Source organism: Coturnix japonica, chromosome 13 (genome assembly GCF_001577835.2).
Source record: "Coturnix japonica isolate 7356 chromosome 13, Coturnix japonica 2.1, whole genome shotgun sequence".
Classification (NCBI taxonomy): domain Eukaryota; kingdom Metazoa; phylum Chordata; class Aves; order Galliformes; family Phasianidae; genus Coturnix; species Coturnix japonica.
In genome coordinates this window covers 13,334,889-13,355,804 of record NC_029528.1, presented here as the reverse complement: position 1 = coordinate 13,355,804, position 20,916 = coordinate 13,334,889, and the positions used below count along the sequence as shown (strand labels likewise).

General features: G+C 42.0%; 1 protein-coding gene across 5 annotated transcripts in view; it reads right to left on the bottom strand.

The window, feature by feature from the left end:
• The window catches only part of KCNIP1 (potassium voltage-gated channel interacting protein 1), a 206,074-nt gene that overhangs the window by 45,963 nt on the left and 139,195 nt on the right, over positions 1 to 20,916 (bottom strand). The window contains exon 1 of one of the 5 annotated variants that reach the window (XM_015876312.2): positions 16,473 to 16,580. The exons of 2 other annotated variants lie outside the window; for them this stretch is intronic. In XM_015876312.2, the coding sequence (XP_015731798.2) occupies positions 16,473 to 16,554 (82 nt within the window). In that variant the 5' untranslated portion in view covers positions 16,555 to 16,580. Of the gene's footprint in view, positions 1 to 8,978; positions 9,237 to 16,125; positions 16,151 to 16,472; positions 16,581 to 20,916 lie in introns of those variants that run through there. 2 more of the 5 variants (XM_015876313.2, XM_015876309.2) reach the window with 2 other exon arrangements.

The following is a 20,916-nucleotide window of genomic DNA, read 5'->3' as shown; positions in this document are numbered from 1 at the left end:
TGTTAACTGAGAAAAAAGAATCCAGGGCTCCTTCCTTGGGTCACGTCTACTAATCCAAACTGCTAAACCAGTAATATTCAGGGAACTGGGTTTTTTGTTCTGTAAATAACTGGAAAAGTGATCTTGAACAACAAGGACAGTTGGCTGTCAGAAATGGTAATTGAAAGGAAGCCGATATTCTCTATTTGGAATGGAAAATTCACCTGGAAGGGTATCTTTCCTCTATCCCTCTAGAGCCCTTCAGCACCTTAATGCCTCACACATTCACGGCACCCCAAGCACTACAGCTCTAGATGCACCTTTAAGAATTGAGAGGTGTAAGGAACTGGGATAGATCAACTTGCCAGCAAGAACATGTAAGGTCACACAGAAAGGCAATGTAAGAGCAGACAGCAGTTTCCTCTAGCTCTAACACTCTTGCTGTTGCCAGTTTCTCACTCACCCCCCAACTATCTTAATAGAAATGTACAACATGCATTAATCTTTCTCACCAGACCAGAAAGCTAAATTCCAAGTTCACTTGATTGAGCTGACCAGAAAGCTATCGGTATCATGTTCCCATACATAAATTTAGATTCAGTTTCATTTCCCAGTAAACCACTGATTATCAGAGTCCAGGCAATAAAGCCAGATGTTACAGCTCCAAAGCAGCAATTTGCCACCCTCAAGTGCAGACCATGCAATCCTCTGCTCTTCATCCCCCCTCCCCATTTCCATTTGCATCGCCTGTGTCCTGGTTTGTGGTGGAGGGTGGCTGTCACATTCCTTCACTTCACTGAGAGATTTCTTTATAATTTGCATGAGTGTGTATTTGCGTAATGGCAAGCTGGGGAGTTCAAAGCTGTTTTCTCACTTTCAAAGTAGTCTTTGCGTGTAAGCTGTCCCAAGTCTGATGTGCACCAAGCTTGTATTTTTGTCCTTGATTGAGCACTGCTGCACTATATTCCTTTTAAAACTCCAGCTATTCTGGGAGATGTGTATAATTTAATATGTTCAATAGATTTCTTGTCAGGCATTCATGTACAACTTCCTTCATCTCACGCTCAGATGTTTCATTTTCCACAGTAATTGGTTTTGCCACATTTGCGTCTACTTTTACGACCTATAGTAAATATTGCTTTGTTAGCCATGGGCTGTTAAAGCTTTTGCCAGACCCCACAATAGCCTACCATGTAGATTTATCATGCATTTCCAAGTCCTTGGGTGTTAATGGGTCTTAATCTACACTTATGTAGCCTGAACGCTACATTAAATGGAAACTCTTGTTTATAAGAGCAGCTCTGGGTATGCAGTGCAACATGATGAACTTATTGGTTAGATGCACAGCTGTTTAACAGACTTACAGTGGGTCAGCCCCCACGTATCCAAGGGTCCAAGAAGGGCAAGTTTGCTCACAAGAGCTGCTCTGATGCCCATTCACAGGCAGAACTGGCCTCCCCATTGAAAGCAACATGAGAAATCTGAAGATACAGTGCAAAGACCTTCAAAAACTTCTGCAGGGACAGAGCCAAGATCCCAGGGAACTTAAGAGTAATGAAGCTGGTCTAGGATTGCAGAAAACAAAAGCAGAAATAGACCAGCACTTGGTGCTGCTAGGAAATAATTTTAGGTCAACAGGAAGCAATTGATGTTAATGCTCTTCAGAAAGAAAAACAGACAAAGCAATTACTGGAGCTATTCTTATTTGAAAAGGAGAAAAGCCATCAGGCTATGGTAAAGCAAGCAGGTGAGTGATAATATTGGCAACAGATTCAGATCTCCCAAGTTCCTGTATATAAGCACAACCTTTTGAAGGACATAAAAATGAAAACTAAGATGGATCACAGTTTTATGGACCTCTTCCTCTTTTTCCCCTGCTGAAATATGCATATTGTACAGCAAAATTGTCACAGGGAGGAACTGGGAGGGGAAAAAAAAGCCCACAACTTTCTGAGGATGTCAGAATTAGGTCATCTCAACACTGTTGGGATGTTTATTGAATTCATATTTTTCCACCTCATCAAACGACACAATAGAAGAAATTCTTTAAGAATAGTAACAATTCAGAGGTCAGGACAGGAGGCAAAAAAGGGGAGAATTTTGACAACTGGTAAAATCTTTTGAATCCAGGAGAACTGAGCAATGAAGCAATTTTAAGCACAGAAGCATCCAGTTAGGACAGAAGTGGGTCAGGTGTTTAATGGAAAAGCACAGACTAAAGCAAAACGTTTTTTTCCACTTCACAGCACAGCAAACTTGCATTAAATAGCAAGCCCAAAGCTAGGGTTTTTTTGAGATATAGAATTAAAATTGACATTCTGTCAATATGAGCTGAGCATTAGGCATTATGCAGAGCCCTACAATTGCCCCACAGAGATTACATCCATCATGGTGGACTCTGCAGAAACTCTGGGGCCACAGACATTCCCCACATCCTTTAGAAACATCTGCACTGAGAAAAACAAGCTTATGTATTGAATCCTTCTAACTTGCATCCAGTTTCCACCTGCCTTATCCTACAGTGTGATTTTTCAGCATCACATGTACCTTTTTGATGGAGGTACACGTTGACATGGAGCTGGGCACTATTACTAACGTATCACCAGCCAGTGACACTCAGCACTCATCCCTCCTCCAACTGATACAACCTCCCCCTTGGGATACACATATTCTAGCAGTTTCTACCTGGAAGAACTGTCCATCTATTATTATTATCATTAATTTTACCTCCTCTGTTTGGTGCTGAGACAAAAAAGCTGCTCAGTATGCACAGTCACAAGGCATGAGTGTCGTAGCCACAGAGCATAACAACAAGTTGCACATGCCTTAACTTCTCATACACAGGAAGGCAGTGCTTCAATGTGGTCGAATCTTTTAGCTGTTATCTGTCAGGGAGAAATATATCACCTTTTTCTCTCCATATGATTGCACAAGTACATCCAAACCCTTCACATAGGGCATTTCCCTGGCCTAGACTCACCAGCCCACCAAGTGACAAAGCTCCAAGCACAGAAGTCCTTCAACGTTTGGTAAAACAAGACCAAACAATGAAACACATCAAGACAAAACATAAGTTTAAGTGGGTATCACAGCTATGTGCACACAAATGTCACTACAGCCCACCTGCAACTAAACCCACTTCAAGCTAAATAAAAATAATTATACAAACTGCTTTATTATCACATAAATAAAATAAATAGCAATTCAATAAGAGCTGTAATAAGAGTAACTGTCAATTGGCTGTAGAAACCCAGTAAATGATTAAGGAGCCAGTAAGTTATTCTTACACAGCCCAGAAGCTGTATTTGCCATTGAGAAAATGCCTATGTGTAAAAAACCCAACTGAACAGAACTTTATGGGCAGCCTCTTTCTATCTGTACTACATTTTATTAACAGAAGGCAGAGATGCCCAAGTCAGAGTGAAGAAAAAGCTGTGAGCACAGTCTGGAAGCTGTGCAGATATGCTCACAGCAGCTGCAGTGTAATACAGCATTCCCAGCCTCAGGGAAAAAAACATTTGAAGAACAGTGTGAGAACTGCATCATTCTTACAGTAATTGTGGATGGATGCTTTTTTTCATCCCTACTTTTGCACAATATCGTGGGTATGATAAACCCTGCCCTGTCTTCTCTAAGGGAGAAGAGGAAACATCATCTGTGTTGCCCACAGCACTGCCAGCATATGGGCTGTTCTGTACCTCCCCACTGGACTGAAGCCCTCAGGCATGAAAAACGAAAGACAGGTGCTCAGTTTTAAAATGATCCCAGATGAATGGAGACAAAGAACCACTAAGCAGAGAGCCTGATGCTGCTTGGGCTAAGGTGACCTACCAGGCTAAGGAAGAAAAGTGAGGATGCTTATCAAAAAGCAGACATAAACCACGTCCTTCATCAGCTTGAGTCCTAAACTGACACATCCCATAGGCAGACATTTCATTTCCAAAAGACAACTGGCTTTCTGCATCAACAATCCCTTCGGTGGTGGAGATTCTTTCAAGGAACTAAATAAAAGCTTTCCAACTAAAGGAGACAAAGGAAGAAATGAGGGGCTGATACATGGTGCTCTCAGTCCTGCCCCGCATGCCACAATCACGCTCTCCCTGTGCCTGCTCAGGGTCCCAGTTGCACTGCTGTTTTTGGTAGCAATACAAGAGGCATAAGCAGATTGCCAAGAAAAAGTGCAGTGTTTCTAGTGCTGCTTTTTGAGAGGAAAGAAGGAAAGAATTCTTAGTACTGGTTAACATTTTCTTCTTGTTGTTTGCACTACCAAGATCCATCTGGCCTTTGGTGTCCTCTGATACCCAAGAAGCTCAACCCCACACAGCTTTTCTCCCTCCATGCTCTGAGCTGTATGATGAGAAGGGCTTGAGGTACATTAGACAATATACTGACCTTACCTCTTCCAAAAGTCTATTCCACTCCTATCAGAATAATCAGATCCTCTGACCCTCCTTGCCAATGTCCTTTATGTAGGATGTCTGATAAATTGAAACAGCAACTAATTCAAACACAGACTGCCTGCCAGAATGAAAATCACCTTTTTGCTGGATAGAGAAGAACAGGAATGACAGCACCGTGGCAATGAGGGAAATCAGTTCCACTCCATCACTGTGATAAAAGACAACAGTGAAAAATGCATTTAGAAGTCAAAATATCTGTAATGTTTTTAGAACTTAGGTGGTAGCAGGTATCAGAGGAAGCCTTGCCCATTCTGCTTCTCCATACATAAGAGGAGAGGTACAATCTTCTGCCCAACCTGTGCTGTTACTTTTTCTATCTTGACAGCTTATTAGCAGCTATACACTAAGCCAGCATCTCTTTTGTTACTTTCTGCATCTGAAGGAAGCGTGTATGCCTGAGGAATACACTGAACATGAGAAAGGTGCAGCTGTATATTTACCTGGAAAACATCAGTACTTTCAGCAGAAAAAATTTGCCATTGCAGGTAATGAACAGAGATGTAAAATATCCCGCTGACATTACAAACCAGGAATGATGTGAGATTAGTGGGACAAAGTTAGGATCCTAATTCTGCATTATACCCATCAAGTCTCCTGTGACAATCTCTTATCCAACTTCTAAAGAGCGAATTAGATGATCACTATGAGGAGTCTGTCAGTAGTGGCAGAACGAAGAGAGGTTTATTATGTGCTCAGCAGTACATAACAGAACACTGTTACCAGAATCCTAGGGTTTGATCTCTACTGATTTGGTACCTTCCCATTTAAAATTTCCAAGTATTTTAGGGCCAAGGAGTTTTCAGGAGTTGGACTTGATTCGTGTCTGTTCCTTCTAATTCTGATATCCTATGACTCCATGATTCACTATAACTCTGTTTTACATATGGAAAAAATGAGTATGCACAGGAAAAGTGATTTAGCCTGTCCCAGCATTGTGTTGGAGAAGTGAGGAAAATTCACAAACTCCTTGTCTCTGACTTTTTGAGCTCATAAACACGGGCACAGTCCTGTTAGCTGTTGCTGTTGTTTTGGTGGGGCTGACACAGCGTGCTAGAAGTGCAAGGCACAAAACAAATTCCAGGCAAATACTGGCTGGTAGTTCTGACCTATCAGTTCCTGCATTGTGCAGAAACCTCACGCTTGGTCCAGACTGGCCCACAGTGAGCTTCTTTTGTCTTTAACAAAAATAGCTTACTAGCCTAGATAGTAGCTGGGAGATAACATTAATCATATTAGCCTGTTCAGTAGCTGGGAGGTAGTATTAATCATTCATACCATCAGAGCTCAGTACTTTCCAATAGCAAAAGATGGGCATTATGCTCAGTGACAAAGAAAAGCACACATTTGGCTTCTGACAACCCAGAGTGAGAGCACAGTTTGATACTTCCTGCTAAGCTACGGTCAGAGCACAGGAGACTTTGAAAGGAACTGTGGCTGTGGCAGCAAATCTCATACACTGGGTATGACGGAAGCTGCTGTCTGCCCTGCTGGGGGAAGCTCCGTGCCACCCCCAATGCCCCAAATAAATTCTGACACTTCAGAAACCACAAACAGAAGCTGAAATATAGTAGCTTTCCCCAGGAACACTGAGCTGTTGAGCAGGTGCTAAAAAAAGAAGCCTTTCTCCACTATGTTTTAATACTAACAGAACAGATGGGGAATGGCTTGTTTGCAAACTTGTTTATACTGTTTTCAAAACACTTTTTTAAATGCAGATAAATGCCCAGTTAGGAAAACTCTGAAGTCATCCTTTTTGCTCAGCTAAACGTGTGGTTTGGGCTAATGCTTTTGCAAAGCAGATTACAGGCTTGAGTGCTGCACAGGTTGCTCAGAAGACCTCAGTAGCACTAAGTCCCCTTGCTGGCTCTCCTGCCCAGATGTCTGTAAGTGGTAGATTGAGAGCAAAAGGACTGTTAGATCTGAGAACTCAAATTCGAAGGGTGGAATTTCTCTTTGCTAACAGTGACCTCCAGCAGAGCATATTCATCGCTGGCTGGAAGGGTTCAGGAGGTTCGGGTAGTTTAGACTGCTTCAGTCTGTGGTCATTCTGGTCCTTTTCCCCTGTAAATATATACAAGTTTTTCAAGAGATAGGAACAGCAGCTACAAATTATCTAGGCCAAAGGCACCTTCCAGCTACTGCGGCTGCTGTTTGTATGCAGTCCATATGTTGTGCTTGAGATTTAGTACACACCTTTCCACTGCCATACGTATCCGATGCATATTTTTTCTTTGCATAACAAAGCGTGACCACAGCAATTTGTTTTCTTGTTAGGATAATCTGGCCTTGAAGAATTTACACTGTACTGGCAGACACAGTCCTAAGTAGCAGCATACTCTCTAAATCCTTGAGAGCCCTATATAGTAGAGCTTCTAACATTAATAAAAGGTAATACCAGTTTAAACCTTTTCCAAATAAAGTATTAAGTATTATCTCTTCATGTAACAATTACCACTCAATAAAACTATTGCAACAAACAGTCCATGGTCTCTGATGAAAAACAATGTGAGACAACCTGACTTAAGCCATCTTAAGCATCAGACTCCACAAGGACAAGGACTACACTGAAGTACGCATATGCTCTATGTTTTCACACTGGGTCGACACCGCAGGAGCAAATAGGATTAAGCCATAAATTTGCACATGTTCAAGCTACAGAGGATAAATATGCCAACTTGCTATGAAGTTATAATCTCTGCAAGTAAATTTTACCTGAGGCCGTTTTCAGCATAATCCAACAAGTAACTCCAACCTCATACCCTGTATTTTCATCTAAATCCCATCAGAAAACAACTATTTCCTCTAAATTATTCAACTATCCCAAACTTCCCCCCTTCTTTAGGGGATACCAAGTATGCAGTTCCTCCCTCACGACACATACGCAGGTCTCAAGTATGGGATAAAACGTGATGTTGGGTAAATGCAGCCACTAAAACACACAGCTCTCTCCTAAAACTTCCTTCTTCAGCGCTTTCTCTATTTAAACCAAGTTTCTAAGTAGCATCTGCCCATCAAATTCACTCAGACAACAAAAATATTCCACAAAACAGGTGCTCATATGGAGCCAATTCATTAAGGACTCTGCCGGAGCTAAGACAGGAAATTAAGCGTACATCAGGCACCATATAAAACTTTTTCCTATCTATGGTAGGAGCTCACAGACTTGTGAAGACAAATGAAAACAGGAATAAATGCCTTTTTTTCTGTAGCCACTCTGTCTTGCTTACAAAATACGATCATTTCCATAGACTTTGAGCTAGTATGTACAGCCACTAGCAAACAGTCTGTACTATTGCCCTACCTCCAAAATGCTGTTTCACAATGCCATGCAACAATAATCACCAGGAACCTCCTGATTAAGCATAACAGGCTAAAGAAAAGAAATCAAAGCAGCAGGAAGGAAGAGAAACACATACATGTATGACAAGTTAAAGCCGAAGCACATAACCAACAAACCAAAGCTTTCATGAATTTTTTCCTCCAGTAAGTACTGCCCAATGGTCACCAAGGTTCCTTGAACCCCACACTAAATTTTGCCAGGTAATTAATATGAGGCCAGCAACCTCACCTTTTTTCAGGCTGTTGTGAGCTTTGAAGCAGAAAGGAGTAATTGTTCAGTATCTGTGGGTAGTGAAGGTTATTTTAATACCTGCGTATTACCAGCTCACCATGAAAAACGACCCTTGAGTTTCCATACAAAGCAGCTGTTTGATGTATATCACATCCGTGAGCATTCTGACTACACTGTAAATCTACTCTTCCTATTAAACAGTGCTGCTGTCTACACAGGCGTGTTCTGATTTATAGAGCACACTGTCTGAAATTCATCCCTACTGCTTCTGTGTAATATTTCCATGCTTCTGCATGAATTACATTGTTTATAAAAACAGAGAGGTAAGGAGAATTAAAGCATCTTTAGTAGTAAGCTCCCTCAAACTATCTTCAGCATAGCAGATTGACTTCACTATCTGTAGTTTTCTGTGTGCTTTTGTAAAGCATTTGTGAGATTATAGAGCAAGAACAGGCAGATTTGTTAATGATAAATACTCTAAAAGAGGACTGAGCTGATTTTGATAGAAATACTCATCCCTATAAGCTCAGTAAGGTTTGGGGGTTTTCTGTTAATAACAGTCAATAGCTAAGAATAAGCCACGACATTGCCAGCAAAGAGAACAAATTGAGATGCTGCAACGATAAACTTATTAAAACATAAAGCCTTCCTTCATTCTGTGCTCCAGGATGCGAGCTGCACTTTGCTAAAGCAAACAGATCTGCACCGAAGTTCCTGAAACAATCTTAAACACAAGCAAAGAATCATCAAAGACGATATCATCTACTTCCAGAGCTGCAGTAAAAACTACAATGCAATACTGGCATATAAAATACATTTCATTTGTCTAAAGAAAGCACCTTAAAGTTATCCGAGCTGTTATCCGGCTGCTCAGATACTCAGACGCTGTACATGCACAGATTCAAGTATAAAGCTCTGCAGCAAATGGCTTTCAGAATAAAATAATTTTGCATTTCTTAACGTCCTACCTTCATAATTGCCTTCTAGGAGACCCAGATGCTCAAGCGCCTTCACAAATCCAACAATTATCACCAGTACCACAATCATTTCAAGTCCCTCCAAGTTCATCTTGAAAAATTATTCGTGTAAAAGCATCTTTTCTTAGGGAGCGTCCTGACTTCAGAGTTAGACTTTAATTAAAAAGCCCTCCTAGCCCATGCCATGTCACACAAGCACAGAAATACAATGCTAAAGAAGCCCAGCATATTCCCACCATAAAACATTTCTATTGACAGCAAGATGAACACAGGAATGTAAGGAAGTCAGATCTTACCATGGCTGCATCACTTGCCTGCCTGGATACAGATGTTTCAGTCTCTAAGGCAACAGAATATACAGTAACCACTTTGTTTAGCGTTTCCTCTCAGTCACAGCCAAAATTAACCAAATCTGTCTGATATCTAGTAAAACCCCATGCTGCTTTTCCCACACTGAATTACAGCTTTAGAGAGATCCCATCTGAATGAACACATGGGAAAAAGTCCAAACACATTCTTAGGGCACACACTGAAGCCAACTTCAGAAAACTCAAAGAGAAATAATTTCATTTAGAAAGTGACCCATTGCTGTATTTCCCTATCGAATGAAATCTATATTCAATCACAGACTTCTAGCAGACACTCAGTTATCTTTTTCCCCCCCTACCACAGACACGCTGTAGATCAAACACCAGAATCTAGTAAACAGTAAATGTGGTAAGAAGAAACTAGTTAGAGGGAAACCTATCTTTAAGTTTTAGAGATGTATGAGCAATAAATTCTTCCCCTCCTGCTGCTCTGTGTGCAGGTGGTGGAACAGCCACCTTGCTGTGGGTCAGCTGCTGCTCCTGGGCCACCTTCCAGATGAGGAAAGGGCAGAAAGGAGAGCAAGGGCACTACGGCCATGGCCAGAACAGTCACTCACTCAAGGTTAACTCACTTTGGGATAATTTGACTTTGAACATAAACTGAACTGACATTAATTACTATGGTGATCACCTGAATGCCTGGAATCTGCCTCGCTGCTTTTAGTTATTGTTTTTTAACCATTTGTGCACTTCTGTCTTTACTGATGCTTTAGTTGATACCTCCCAGGTTAATGCCATGTTGCATTAAGTGCTTAAATGACACAGCAGGAAACTGAGTGCCAAGTCTGCTATATGCATGAGCCCACCCTCCTGGAATCACAGACTGTGTCTGTGCTGCTGTATAGATCACTCAGTCCCACAGACTCCTCTGATAGCTCCAAACAGTTTCCTGATTCACTTCAGCAATACTGTGCTGTGTTGCAGTGTCTTGCTAAAAGTCTGACTCAAGTTCTGTTTCCCATGTGATTATTCTAGTGTATTAATATTTTAGAGACGTTCTTTCATTATTTATATAATTAGCGTCATCAGCATCCACAGCTTTGTCAGGTATCCTCCCTCAAAATAAAACCTGTATTTCTCTCCTCTATCAAACTTCATTTGAAGATCTCACAACTTCCTTCCAAATTTCTTATTGGGCCTGAATGCTCTTGAGGAGAGGTTAAATTACCATAGGACCAAATCCAGCTGCCATGGAAAAGAAACACCTCTGGGACAGTCCAGACATAATGTACAACATTCATTTATCAGCAGTGTTTCAGTTCAGAAGGGAAAAGAGATGCTGACTAATAGAAATGGCCTGGGATGGAGAAGAAGAAAATGTCTTAAGCCTAATTTTGGCCAAGTTAAACCCATGAACTGGGTGATGTGAGTTGGGTGATGCCAGTGAGCATCCCAAATTAACTTTCACAGTATCATAGAATCCTTAGAGTTGGAAGGGACTTCTAGAGGTTGTCTGATTTAACTCATTGCAATGAACAGGGATGCCTGTTCATAAGGTCAGGTGATTGGAGCCCTGAGCAGCCAAACCTTTGTGGGGACAAAGTAGAGGAGTCTACCCAAATATACACTGATTTCAACAGGTTTTGCTTGGATGAGCTGGCAGGACAGAGCTGCAGGCTCTGAAGTTCATACCAGCTATTGCCTCACAGAAACACACTGTATCTGTAACAAACTCTCAGTACAATTCTCAATGTTCATGTTTCAACCTGAGCAATCTGCCACAAAGGAAAACACTCCTGTTAACTGAGAAACACTGGAGAGTGTCCTGGGAAGAAAATACCCAGTTTCTGCTGGCTGAGTATCTGATTATTCATTCACCCACCTACTAGCAGTGATAAGGAGCCAGCGTGTGCTTTAATACTTCATCCCTGCTGGGAACAGCTGTATGCCCAGGGCAGGGGACCTAGATGGTGTCAGCCCATTGCAGCACGCAGAAGGGATGCACAGAAAACTGATTATCACTGCAATGTGCGGGCAGAATCCAGTATACCTGGGGGTTCATTAAGCATGGGCACTAGCCCTAAGTAACTGCTTAATTATTACCTGCTTTGCAGGCAGTTTTCACAGCATGAGATTAAAATTAAGGTGCATAAAGGATAGACCAAGAAGAAAAAAAGAGAAGGGAAACATAGGTAAAATAAAAACTATAGAGAGTTTTCTCCAGCCAGGCTCTGTGGGAGATGCTCACATCACTGCTCTGATGCTGGATGAAGTTAGAAACAGCATAGGGGCCGCTGCCCCTCCATCCCCACCACACCTGTGGCTGCAGCTGATTTGGGACAGGGAGCCCTAGACTAGCCCATATGCTTCTGCTCCTCTATTCCCAGCTCCTTAATTCTCAGTAGCAACCAGTCTCTCAACTGAGTCCTGCTGCAGATGACTCTGGCTGATCCATCATTTTATTAATAGCATGATTACAGTATAAATATTTCATTCTGCGGTGTGTAGGAGGTTTTATTATGCCTCAGTATCTTCGCATGCTCATCTTCTTTAAATACAGCTCTGTTCAAACTTATGGCAAATGTGTCAGCTCCAGCTCTCTCAATATTTCCTTTCATGCTTTCATTAATTTCTCAAATGCTAATAATGTTAATTCCCAGCCAATTTATTCAGTGAATAAAATCCACATCCAATAATATAATTTTATAATACAGTCATACAGAAAGAATTTAATGCAAGTGGGAATTAAGTTTCTGAGAAAGAAATGGTTGTTAAATTCTTACCTTATAAGCTATGCTGTATGGTATCATAGGTTGGGTGTCCAGGGCAGTAATTTCACCTCTCAGTGTCTCACTAGTCAACTTCACCTCACTCTATTTTTTTTTCAGATTCATAGCCAAGCCATTAACACAAGAAGTGCCTTCTCTTCCCAAAGTACCAACCATGTCCTTAATACAGGCACTATCAGCAGTTTTTATGCTTTAAATGTAATGACACATTCAGTACAACAACCAGCTTCCTGCTTGCTGAATAAGCATCCAAGGGGCAATGGCACCAGCTTCACCCCATGCTCAGTGATGCACTCCTTGGGCTGTTCCCAAAAATGGAGCTCCATCATGCCACCGGGTTACAGGCAGAGAATGGCACATGTGGTGTGATGAAGCAACTTAGCTACAGCCATGAACCTGCATGGACAGAACTAGCAGCAGAAAGAGAGGCTCCCAAACCTCTCCTTGGTGTCCTGCTAGCCTTACAAAGCCATGCTGCTCATAGATCCAGCAAAAGAAACAAACAACATTCAGCCCAGGAAGCAGCTGAGCCTCTCACATGAAAACAAACTAAGGTGTGAAGGTGACCTTAGTGCCTCCTTGTCTAATAACCCCTCATTGTTGCCAATGAAGCATGAAATTAGGGGGAAGAAAGACAGCTGCTACAGGCTGGCATAGCTGTCAGGGCACTGTTTGCAAAGAAATGCTTAGAGATTCTCATTTTCTTCCTGAAGCTTTAATCAAATCGATTACACCAAACTGCTGGTGTAATCAGCCTCAGCCCTTTCTGAATGACAGTGGAGACCTGTTGCAGATACCCTGCCTGGCAACCTTTTTTTATTTTAAATAAGAAAAAAAAAGAGGTGAAGGGTATTAATGGTGAGAGGAAAACCATACAATGCATAGCAGAGCCAGAAGAAAGCAAAGCAAGTTTTCAGAACTTTCAAGGAATAATAGTATGAAGAATATTTCCTTCAGAAGTGAGCATATAGTGATAAGATCTGCCAGAGAGAGAAAACTGGGATGTCCAGCCCTGAGCAGACAGACACCTGTTTGTGACAAGGAGCAATCAGTCATTGAACAGAATGGTGTCCTGGTCACAAACAAGGCTCAAGCATTCTACAGCTGTTCAATAAACCTGTGCAGAATCCAGTGGGAAGGATACCCTTCACTGGAAGAACTGGTCTAGGACACATCACATAACACACATTAAGACCTTAAGAAAGGTTATCTATTCATAGAGGAAAACAACCCATTTGTTTGGAACCCATGGTCTGAAGGACACACCTCACACTTGAAGGCAGCCTGTTTATTTGAAGGTATTTTCCCTTCATCACAGCTCTAAACAGAGCCTTAAAGAACCGCATATGCAAGCTGCTGCTTAACAAGCAGGCTGTGCAAAGCTCCCTAGCTTGTCATATGTCTTGAAGCACTCATTTCTCCACAGCGTTCTCCATTAGAGTCTTGCTTCGTGAGAAAAACCTTTTCAAAGTTACTCAGTGGCACATCTCAGCTTTCTCCCTTTGTCCTCTCAGACATTAGAGCTGTAAGCAGCTACACAAAAGATAGTAAATATGCCCTCTGCAGCTATGCAGAATGCAGAAACACACATCCCAGACTTGCATACCATGCAGCCATCACAGCACTGCGGCCACGGGCCTCATTCTCCTGCAAAGACAGTGCTGTGAACTGAACTGTTATCTCACTATAGGAAGTCTTTCTTCCCACAGGAAGCTTGATTTAATGCCAGTCCCCTTGTGAATGGGACTGAAGTTCTGTAAAGCCTGAACAGTGTTTGGAAAGGACAAATGTTTACAATTTGCCATCACAACAAACACCAGAACAAGTGCCTCAGAACAAACTGAGTTTGTTTCTGGCTTTGGCAAGAACTGAGCTCGATCTCCATGACGTGGCACTCAATGCACACCTCTGAACTGGGAAGAAATCATTTGAAAAGCCTGAAAATTCCTCATTATATAAATCACTACCGAGCACCCGACTTCCACCTCAGGGGAAAAAAAATGTTCAAAGAACAGCTGATAAAATGAGGTTGCAACACAAATCTTCAGTTTTTACATAAATTACTTAACAGAAATCTTATGAATAATACGCTTTGTCTTGCAGACATTTCTTATTGCCAGGACCATGTCGTGGGCTTCATAAATCACAGGGCTGCCCAGGCACCTTGATGTAGGTACTGCTTTCCATCATTGGAACAAATAGGGCCGCAGGCAGCTGGCTGACATTTCAAGGACCACAATGGCTAAGCCTGCTCTGAGATTTCAAGTGTGCTGCTCTTCAGCATCCAGCATCACGTCGATGCTTTTGAAACTATGCCTGACAAATATCCAGATCTACAGCAGGAGAAGCACAAAATTCTGACTCCGTGGTTAAAGCTAAGAAACAATTCTGCCTCGTATTTCATTTCATTCGAAATCAAAGTTGCCTATATAGGTGAACACCAGCACAATCAGTCTCCTAGCCCACGGGTACTCAGAGAACCATAGTTAAAAACATGCGTTTGTACATGTCAAACAGGTGCTGAAATACAAGCCTGCCTTTTATTGCAATGAAATATGATGGATGACATTTCTACATCTAAACCCTCTGCCATTAATAGATCCAGAGTGTCTTCAATAAGAGGAACTCCCACACAGCCTTGTGACATGGCAGCATGCTTTTTCCATTGATAATGTGTGATGTGCCCGATTAGCCATGATACTTACTGCTCCTGGGGGGCAATTAATATATTGTTTTAAGTACCTGGAGAATGCTTCTTGTTGCAGAACTCCCCAAGTAGGGAGTGGTAAGGATATCTGAGAGTGTGGAGGAGGCCTACAGCTGGATGCCACTTGTTCAGCATGTTGTTCATGAAAAGGCACAGAAAATTTTCACATGTAATGACAGAAATCAATGGCTCACACCTGTATCAGGGGAGGGGAAGGAGCCAAGCATAAAAGGTTGTTCAGCATTTATATAACATTTTGCTGTTTGATCTAAACAGTAATTGAAACGAGGTAACAAAATGCATACAATACAGAGCAGCTGCAAAACTAATCAATGAATATGAGGACAGCGAGTAGCTTACATGAGTGTTCAGATGAAATATTAAAGAAGTCTGTATTTGCAAAGTGAACAGCTTAAAGCTTCAGAAATGACTGCAAAAGAAGGTGCGCTGTGTGCCATTTTCTGTACCTTTACCATCCAGTACTTGCCGTGTTACCTGGCATTGCAGTGACACAGCTATGAACAGGTATCACAACACATGCGTATGAAATACTGCTAAAAGGTTTTTGTTACTGGCACAGGAACGCAAAGTGGAATCAGAAACCAGGAGGACAGTATGAGCACCTAAAGAAGCCATTGTTTGATTGACCCCAACAACACTTGAATTAGATGGGAGATGAATTTAACTATTCCTGGAGGTAATGGGAGAAGAGAGGATGAAAAAAGTCTAAGAACATCATACAATACACATGACACCATCTCAGTGTAGTCTGCTCATTCTGATGCAAGGAAGCTTGCAAGGTCAGGTGGTTGCTTTTTTTTTTCTGCAGGAATTATCACAAAGCAAGGTTCAGGTGGGAAGCAAAGCATGCCAGTTCAACAGCTGCATCTCACTGACTGAAAGCGAGATCCTAATGCCAGTTGATTAATGAGAGAGAATCAGTTCTGGATGATCTACAAAGTAAGCTTTTCAGTGCGAGACCTGTTAACTTGGCTCTATTCAAAAGCAGACATTTTCACACCTGAGAAACTGTTGTAGTTGGAGAACCCATTTCTGTGTTCGCAGAGGAAGTTTTATAGGAAGTTGTGTTGTCCTATATGGTAACAAAAGTGTATCTTGTTTTATCTCCACCCGCTCTTGGTTTTAGAATGAACTGGAGAAACAGCATACAAAATAATTCTCAAGAGCACGTATTTATGTGGCATTCCCATCTGAAACAACAGGGAGATTCCACTGAGTCTGCATATCTGTATTGATCTGCAGTTTCATCACCCAGTCCAGTTTCATTTCAGCTTACAGTATTAGAGCTCAAAAACAAATGACAGAACTCTAACCTTGTTAACAGGCTGGAATACCTTGGAGAAGGCTTACTTTGTTCACTCCCATTCCCAAAGTGCACAGTTCAAACACACCAAGCCAGACTTACCTGCAAGAAAACAGAATACAAGTTTGGGGTTACAGCTTGAAGCTTAACAACAGTCTGTCACTAACCAACAAAAAGAAATAATGCATCCTTGAAAAATTTCACCACACTTAATGCTAAAATGATGGAGAGAAACACTTTCTCCTTTTACACAGTGTCACAAATCCAAAAGGGAAACATAGTGGAAGGGCAACACAAGAGCATAGTAACAAAGGGACTAGCACAAATGAAACAGTGTTACAAGGGAAAAGTGCTCACCTATCTCTGAATATCCAGGCACACAGGGAAAACTCAACAAAGGAAAAATCAACAACCAAAAACCCTTCCCCAGGACAGTCATCCCTTCAGTGAGTTCTAAGAGAGCTGCAGCCAGGCTCCACCCCTTCCAGTTACACAGATGAATTGCCTTCACCTGTGCTCCCAGGGCCAACTGGGTCCTTTCCCCACGTTATCAATCAGTTCTTCAGGTCATGACTCAACAGTTCCCATACGCACTGTAAATTCATTAACAGTGATTTAATAACCTTGGTAGCAGGCACTGTCCCAGGAGAGATGGCAGGCTGCTGTTTCTAGTGTAAGTGCTCCCTGTGGTATGTCCCACCCCAGCTCTCACTGATTTCTAACACAAGTGCATCAATTTGACCCACAGACATAACAGCAGAAGGGAAATCATTAACCACTGCTGCTGCTGTGTGATATGGTGTTGTGATATTCCGCTCAGTGGTGAGTGGAAGGTAAAAGCAAAGAAACTGAGCTTTGCCTTTTGCCTTTCACAGCCATCAGAGAATCACAGAATGGTTTGGGTTGGAAAGGACCTTAGAGATCATCTACTTCCACCCCCCTGCTATAGGCAAGGACACCTCCCACTAGACCAGGCTGCTCATCCACCCTGACCTGGAATGCCTATGGGGATGGGAGCTGAGTTTAACTTACTTGCTTTGTAGCTTTACCACTACTACACTGCTGAAAGACACAAACCTAATATGTAACTAGGATGGAAACTCCAATATAAGACTGAAAGGGATCTTATCCCCACCTGGTGGCTTTGACATAATTGTCAAGAAACAAAAGCAAAGGAGCCAGGAGTCAGCTCGGAAATGCTGTTTTCTCCAAATTGCATTTCAACCTTGCTAGAATGGAAAACCACTATTCAGTATTTATCAGACACTGACAATTAATGGTCGACATCGTTTACGCTTTCTGAAATTCACGAGGTCCGAACTTAATGAAGGTGAGCGCCTCTCCGGGGCCGCTTTCCTGATGCAGTGCAGGCAGACAGCGGGCTCCTGCTGCCCTCTGCTGTCCCTGCGCTGTACAAACAGACGCCCTGCATCCACATCCTGCCACTCCGAAAAAGCAATAGGTGTTACACAGGGAAGCAGAAATACTGCTCTAGTCGGACAAATTTAGGTTTATCCCTACAAGGAGTTATCCTCCTTTTCTGGTGAATGAATGACTTCTTACCTGCTGGCTCGTTTTTTAGCCTGGTCCTGTGCCTTCAAGATTTTGTTCTTGAAGAGCATCTTGCCTTACAGACACCACTGCCCTTAAGAACTGCCTCCCAAAGGCCTTGTCAGCCAGGTCCCTAAGTAGGTTGAAAGCAGCCCCACAGAAGTCCTAAGCAGCAGTTCTGCTGACTGTCCTTGCTTCCCCACGAACTGAGAACACTATTATCTTGTGATCGCTGTGCTGGAGATGGCCCCCAGCCAACACATCATCCACCAGATCTTTCCTGTTAACAATTAACAGTCAAGTGGGTCACCTTGCCTAGTTTGTTAATGGGTTTTTCTCTGTAGAAATCCTCTTCATACACCAAATCTATACTTTGCATCAAAGTATATAGCTGACTATATAGTATATAGTAAATAGCTGACATTTAATATATGCTGCTCATCTCTAAATCTTGATTGAGATGAGACAATGGCAATCAAGCACTCCAAGATGGAATGGATTTGAGTAGACTCCCATCAGGTCCTTCACTACAACTGAGATGTGAATGCAAAACACAGAGCCTTATCAGCAAACATTTTCCCAGTTCAAACTGTTCTGAAGGCCTGTGTTAGGAGCATCCTCTGATGTGTTCTAATTGTGCGGAACTGATGCTCATTTGTGACTATCTTTCAAGTAGACATTGTTCTGTTGGGATGGATGAAACTTTCCTAATACAGTTGATAGCAAAGGGAAATACATATCCAGCCACAGTGGATAAATTAAACACAGCATTTCCCAAAGCATTCCATGTAATTAAGGGCAAGCCTGTGCTCACCCTTTGGGAGCTGTCTCATGGAGAGCCAGCCTTGAGTGGGAAGTGCTGCCAAATTAATTCTGTAATGCTGTGAATGGTACTACAAGCTGCATGCATTTTTGAGCTAAATTAATTTCTGCTGTAGCTGACCTGCAGCTGAAGAATGTTGCTTACCGGGCTGGGAATAGCTTGTTTGTTGGATCTATAAAATATTGTTATTTCAACAGTCCAATGAGCTCCTCTGACACAAGTTCTTTTTCCCCTGAAGGCTTTTCTCTGTAACTGGAGTTATTGATACTTCTAGCTTAAAACAGGAAATCATCGCTGCATTAGCAACCACCAAAAAGGCCTTCAGTCTCTAGAGACTGTTTTCTGGCATGCCATTGACTGGGCTTTTTAAAGACAGGAATACTGTTAAGCTCTTCTTTTTAAAGCACAGTAATGTGCAATGTATTTTTATATAGTCTATATAGACTATATATAGACTTTTATAAGGTCCATAATACCTTCCCTATCTTCACAGCACTTCTTCAGATGTTCTCTAATAGCTTTATGTCTTTCTTATATTGTGGCACCCAAACTTGCACCCAGTGCTGAAGGTGAGGTCTCACCAGTGCAGAGTGGGACAGTCCATTCCTTTGACTGGTTGGCAGTGCTGGGCATAAAGGGAAATTATTAACAGGAAAGTTCTGTTTGTTAAATATGAATCCATGTTGGTTGTGATCAATGCCTTCATTATCTTCCAAGTAGTTTCCAATGACTCCCAGAATAATCTCCATAATGTTGCCAGGCACCAAAGTGAGACTGACAGGCCTGTAATTACCAGGATCTTCTTTCTTGCCCTTCTTGAAAACTGGGATATTTGCCAGCTTCCACTTATCCGGGACCTCTCCAGATTCCCAAGGCAGATGAAAAATCTAGGAGGGCACCTTGCCTAATTAGCTCCCTCAGTACCTATACCAAGAAACTATCATCAAGTGTCTTAGGGACCACCTGAACCTATTTATATCAGCTGTATGTATTCCCAGTTAACATCTGCAAAGTTGAAGTCACCCATAAGGACCAGGGCAGCTGATCTTAGGTCTCTCTCAGTTCCTTAAAAGATGGTTCATCAGTGCTGTCATCGTCACCAAATCTTGCATTCTATTTGCAAGCCTTGGACTGTATCTTTCCCAGCATTCTCTTTCAACACAGTGCCAAATGACAGAAAAATATGGGTACGATAAACACACCCATAACTCACACCTTACCAAACACTGCAATGCCTCATCAATATAAAAGATTAAAGCTCTTTATGCCAGCGTAACATGTTAGAAGCATCAATATCTATGGATATCTATGGATGCCTCAGCACGCTGCTCTGCTGCAGGATGCAGCACTACCAGTTCAGCAAATCCATCCTACTGGATTTGGTTTTGATGCTGCAGCACTAAGTCCACTCCTGGGGTCCTCTGCTGAGTGACTCAAATCCAAAACAAGAAGACATTCAGTGGATTCATCTTTCTGTGGGAAATAACATTTCAGCTTTCTAAACGTGTCCGTGTAAAACTGTAATGTTATCTGTTCAAAATGAATTTCATAGGCAGAAGAGGCAAGGAAGAGAATCAAATTGTCTTTATTACTGGCAATCAGAGCTACACTGAGAACAGATTCCCAGGCAGCTAATCAGATGAAAGCAATGGTTCTCATTCCAGGGAGATTAACAGGACAGTACTGGGGGGCAGAACACAGCAATATTCTCAGCAAGAAGGTGTGCAATGTAACTGTCCCCCCACACCATTTGGTAAATTATTGTCTTGATATCATAACTTGCAAGAATGTCTGTGTACTTCTGAATATGCAAAATGCTGGTGGCGTGGTACAAGGTTTGTTATGCAAAATACCTGCTGGGTAGTGACTATCAATCAGAAACAGACCCATCATAATTTACCAGTACTGAAGGGACAAAAGAGAGCAGCTCCCCTCACATCTGGAAAGCAGAGAACTTTCTTGCTTTTAAGACTCAGTGTACCTTCCTGTGATCTTACTGAAGACTTTTCCACTAACTTAATTGTACACAACTATGTGAAATTGTGATGTTTGCACTGAAAACTTTCCACTTGAGAAACGTGTGATTAGAGTGCTAATGAAGTGATCTCTTGAGTTGCAAACTCATTTATAGCAAACATGAACCTGTCAAAACTGGCTTCGCCTTTACAAGAATCTGCATGACCTCCATATTAATTTTAAATTTATAGAGCAATTCAAGAAACTGTTATGACTTGCGGAATCAAACTCTATAATCCAGAGATGGGTTATAAAGCAGGTATGTTTATTGCGCAGCGCCGGGTGCAAGGGGGATAGCTCCACCAAACTTGCACACCGTAAGGAGAAAAGTGTGTTACAGATATAGGTTAAGCTAATACATAATCAATAGTCTCCTCCTCAGTTTGATTACATATTCATTACATTCCCTAT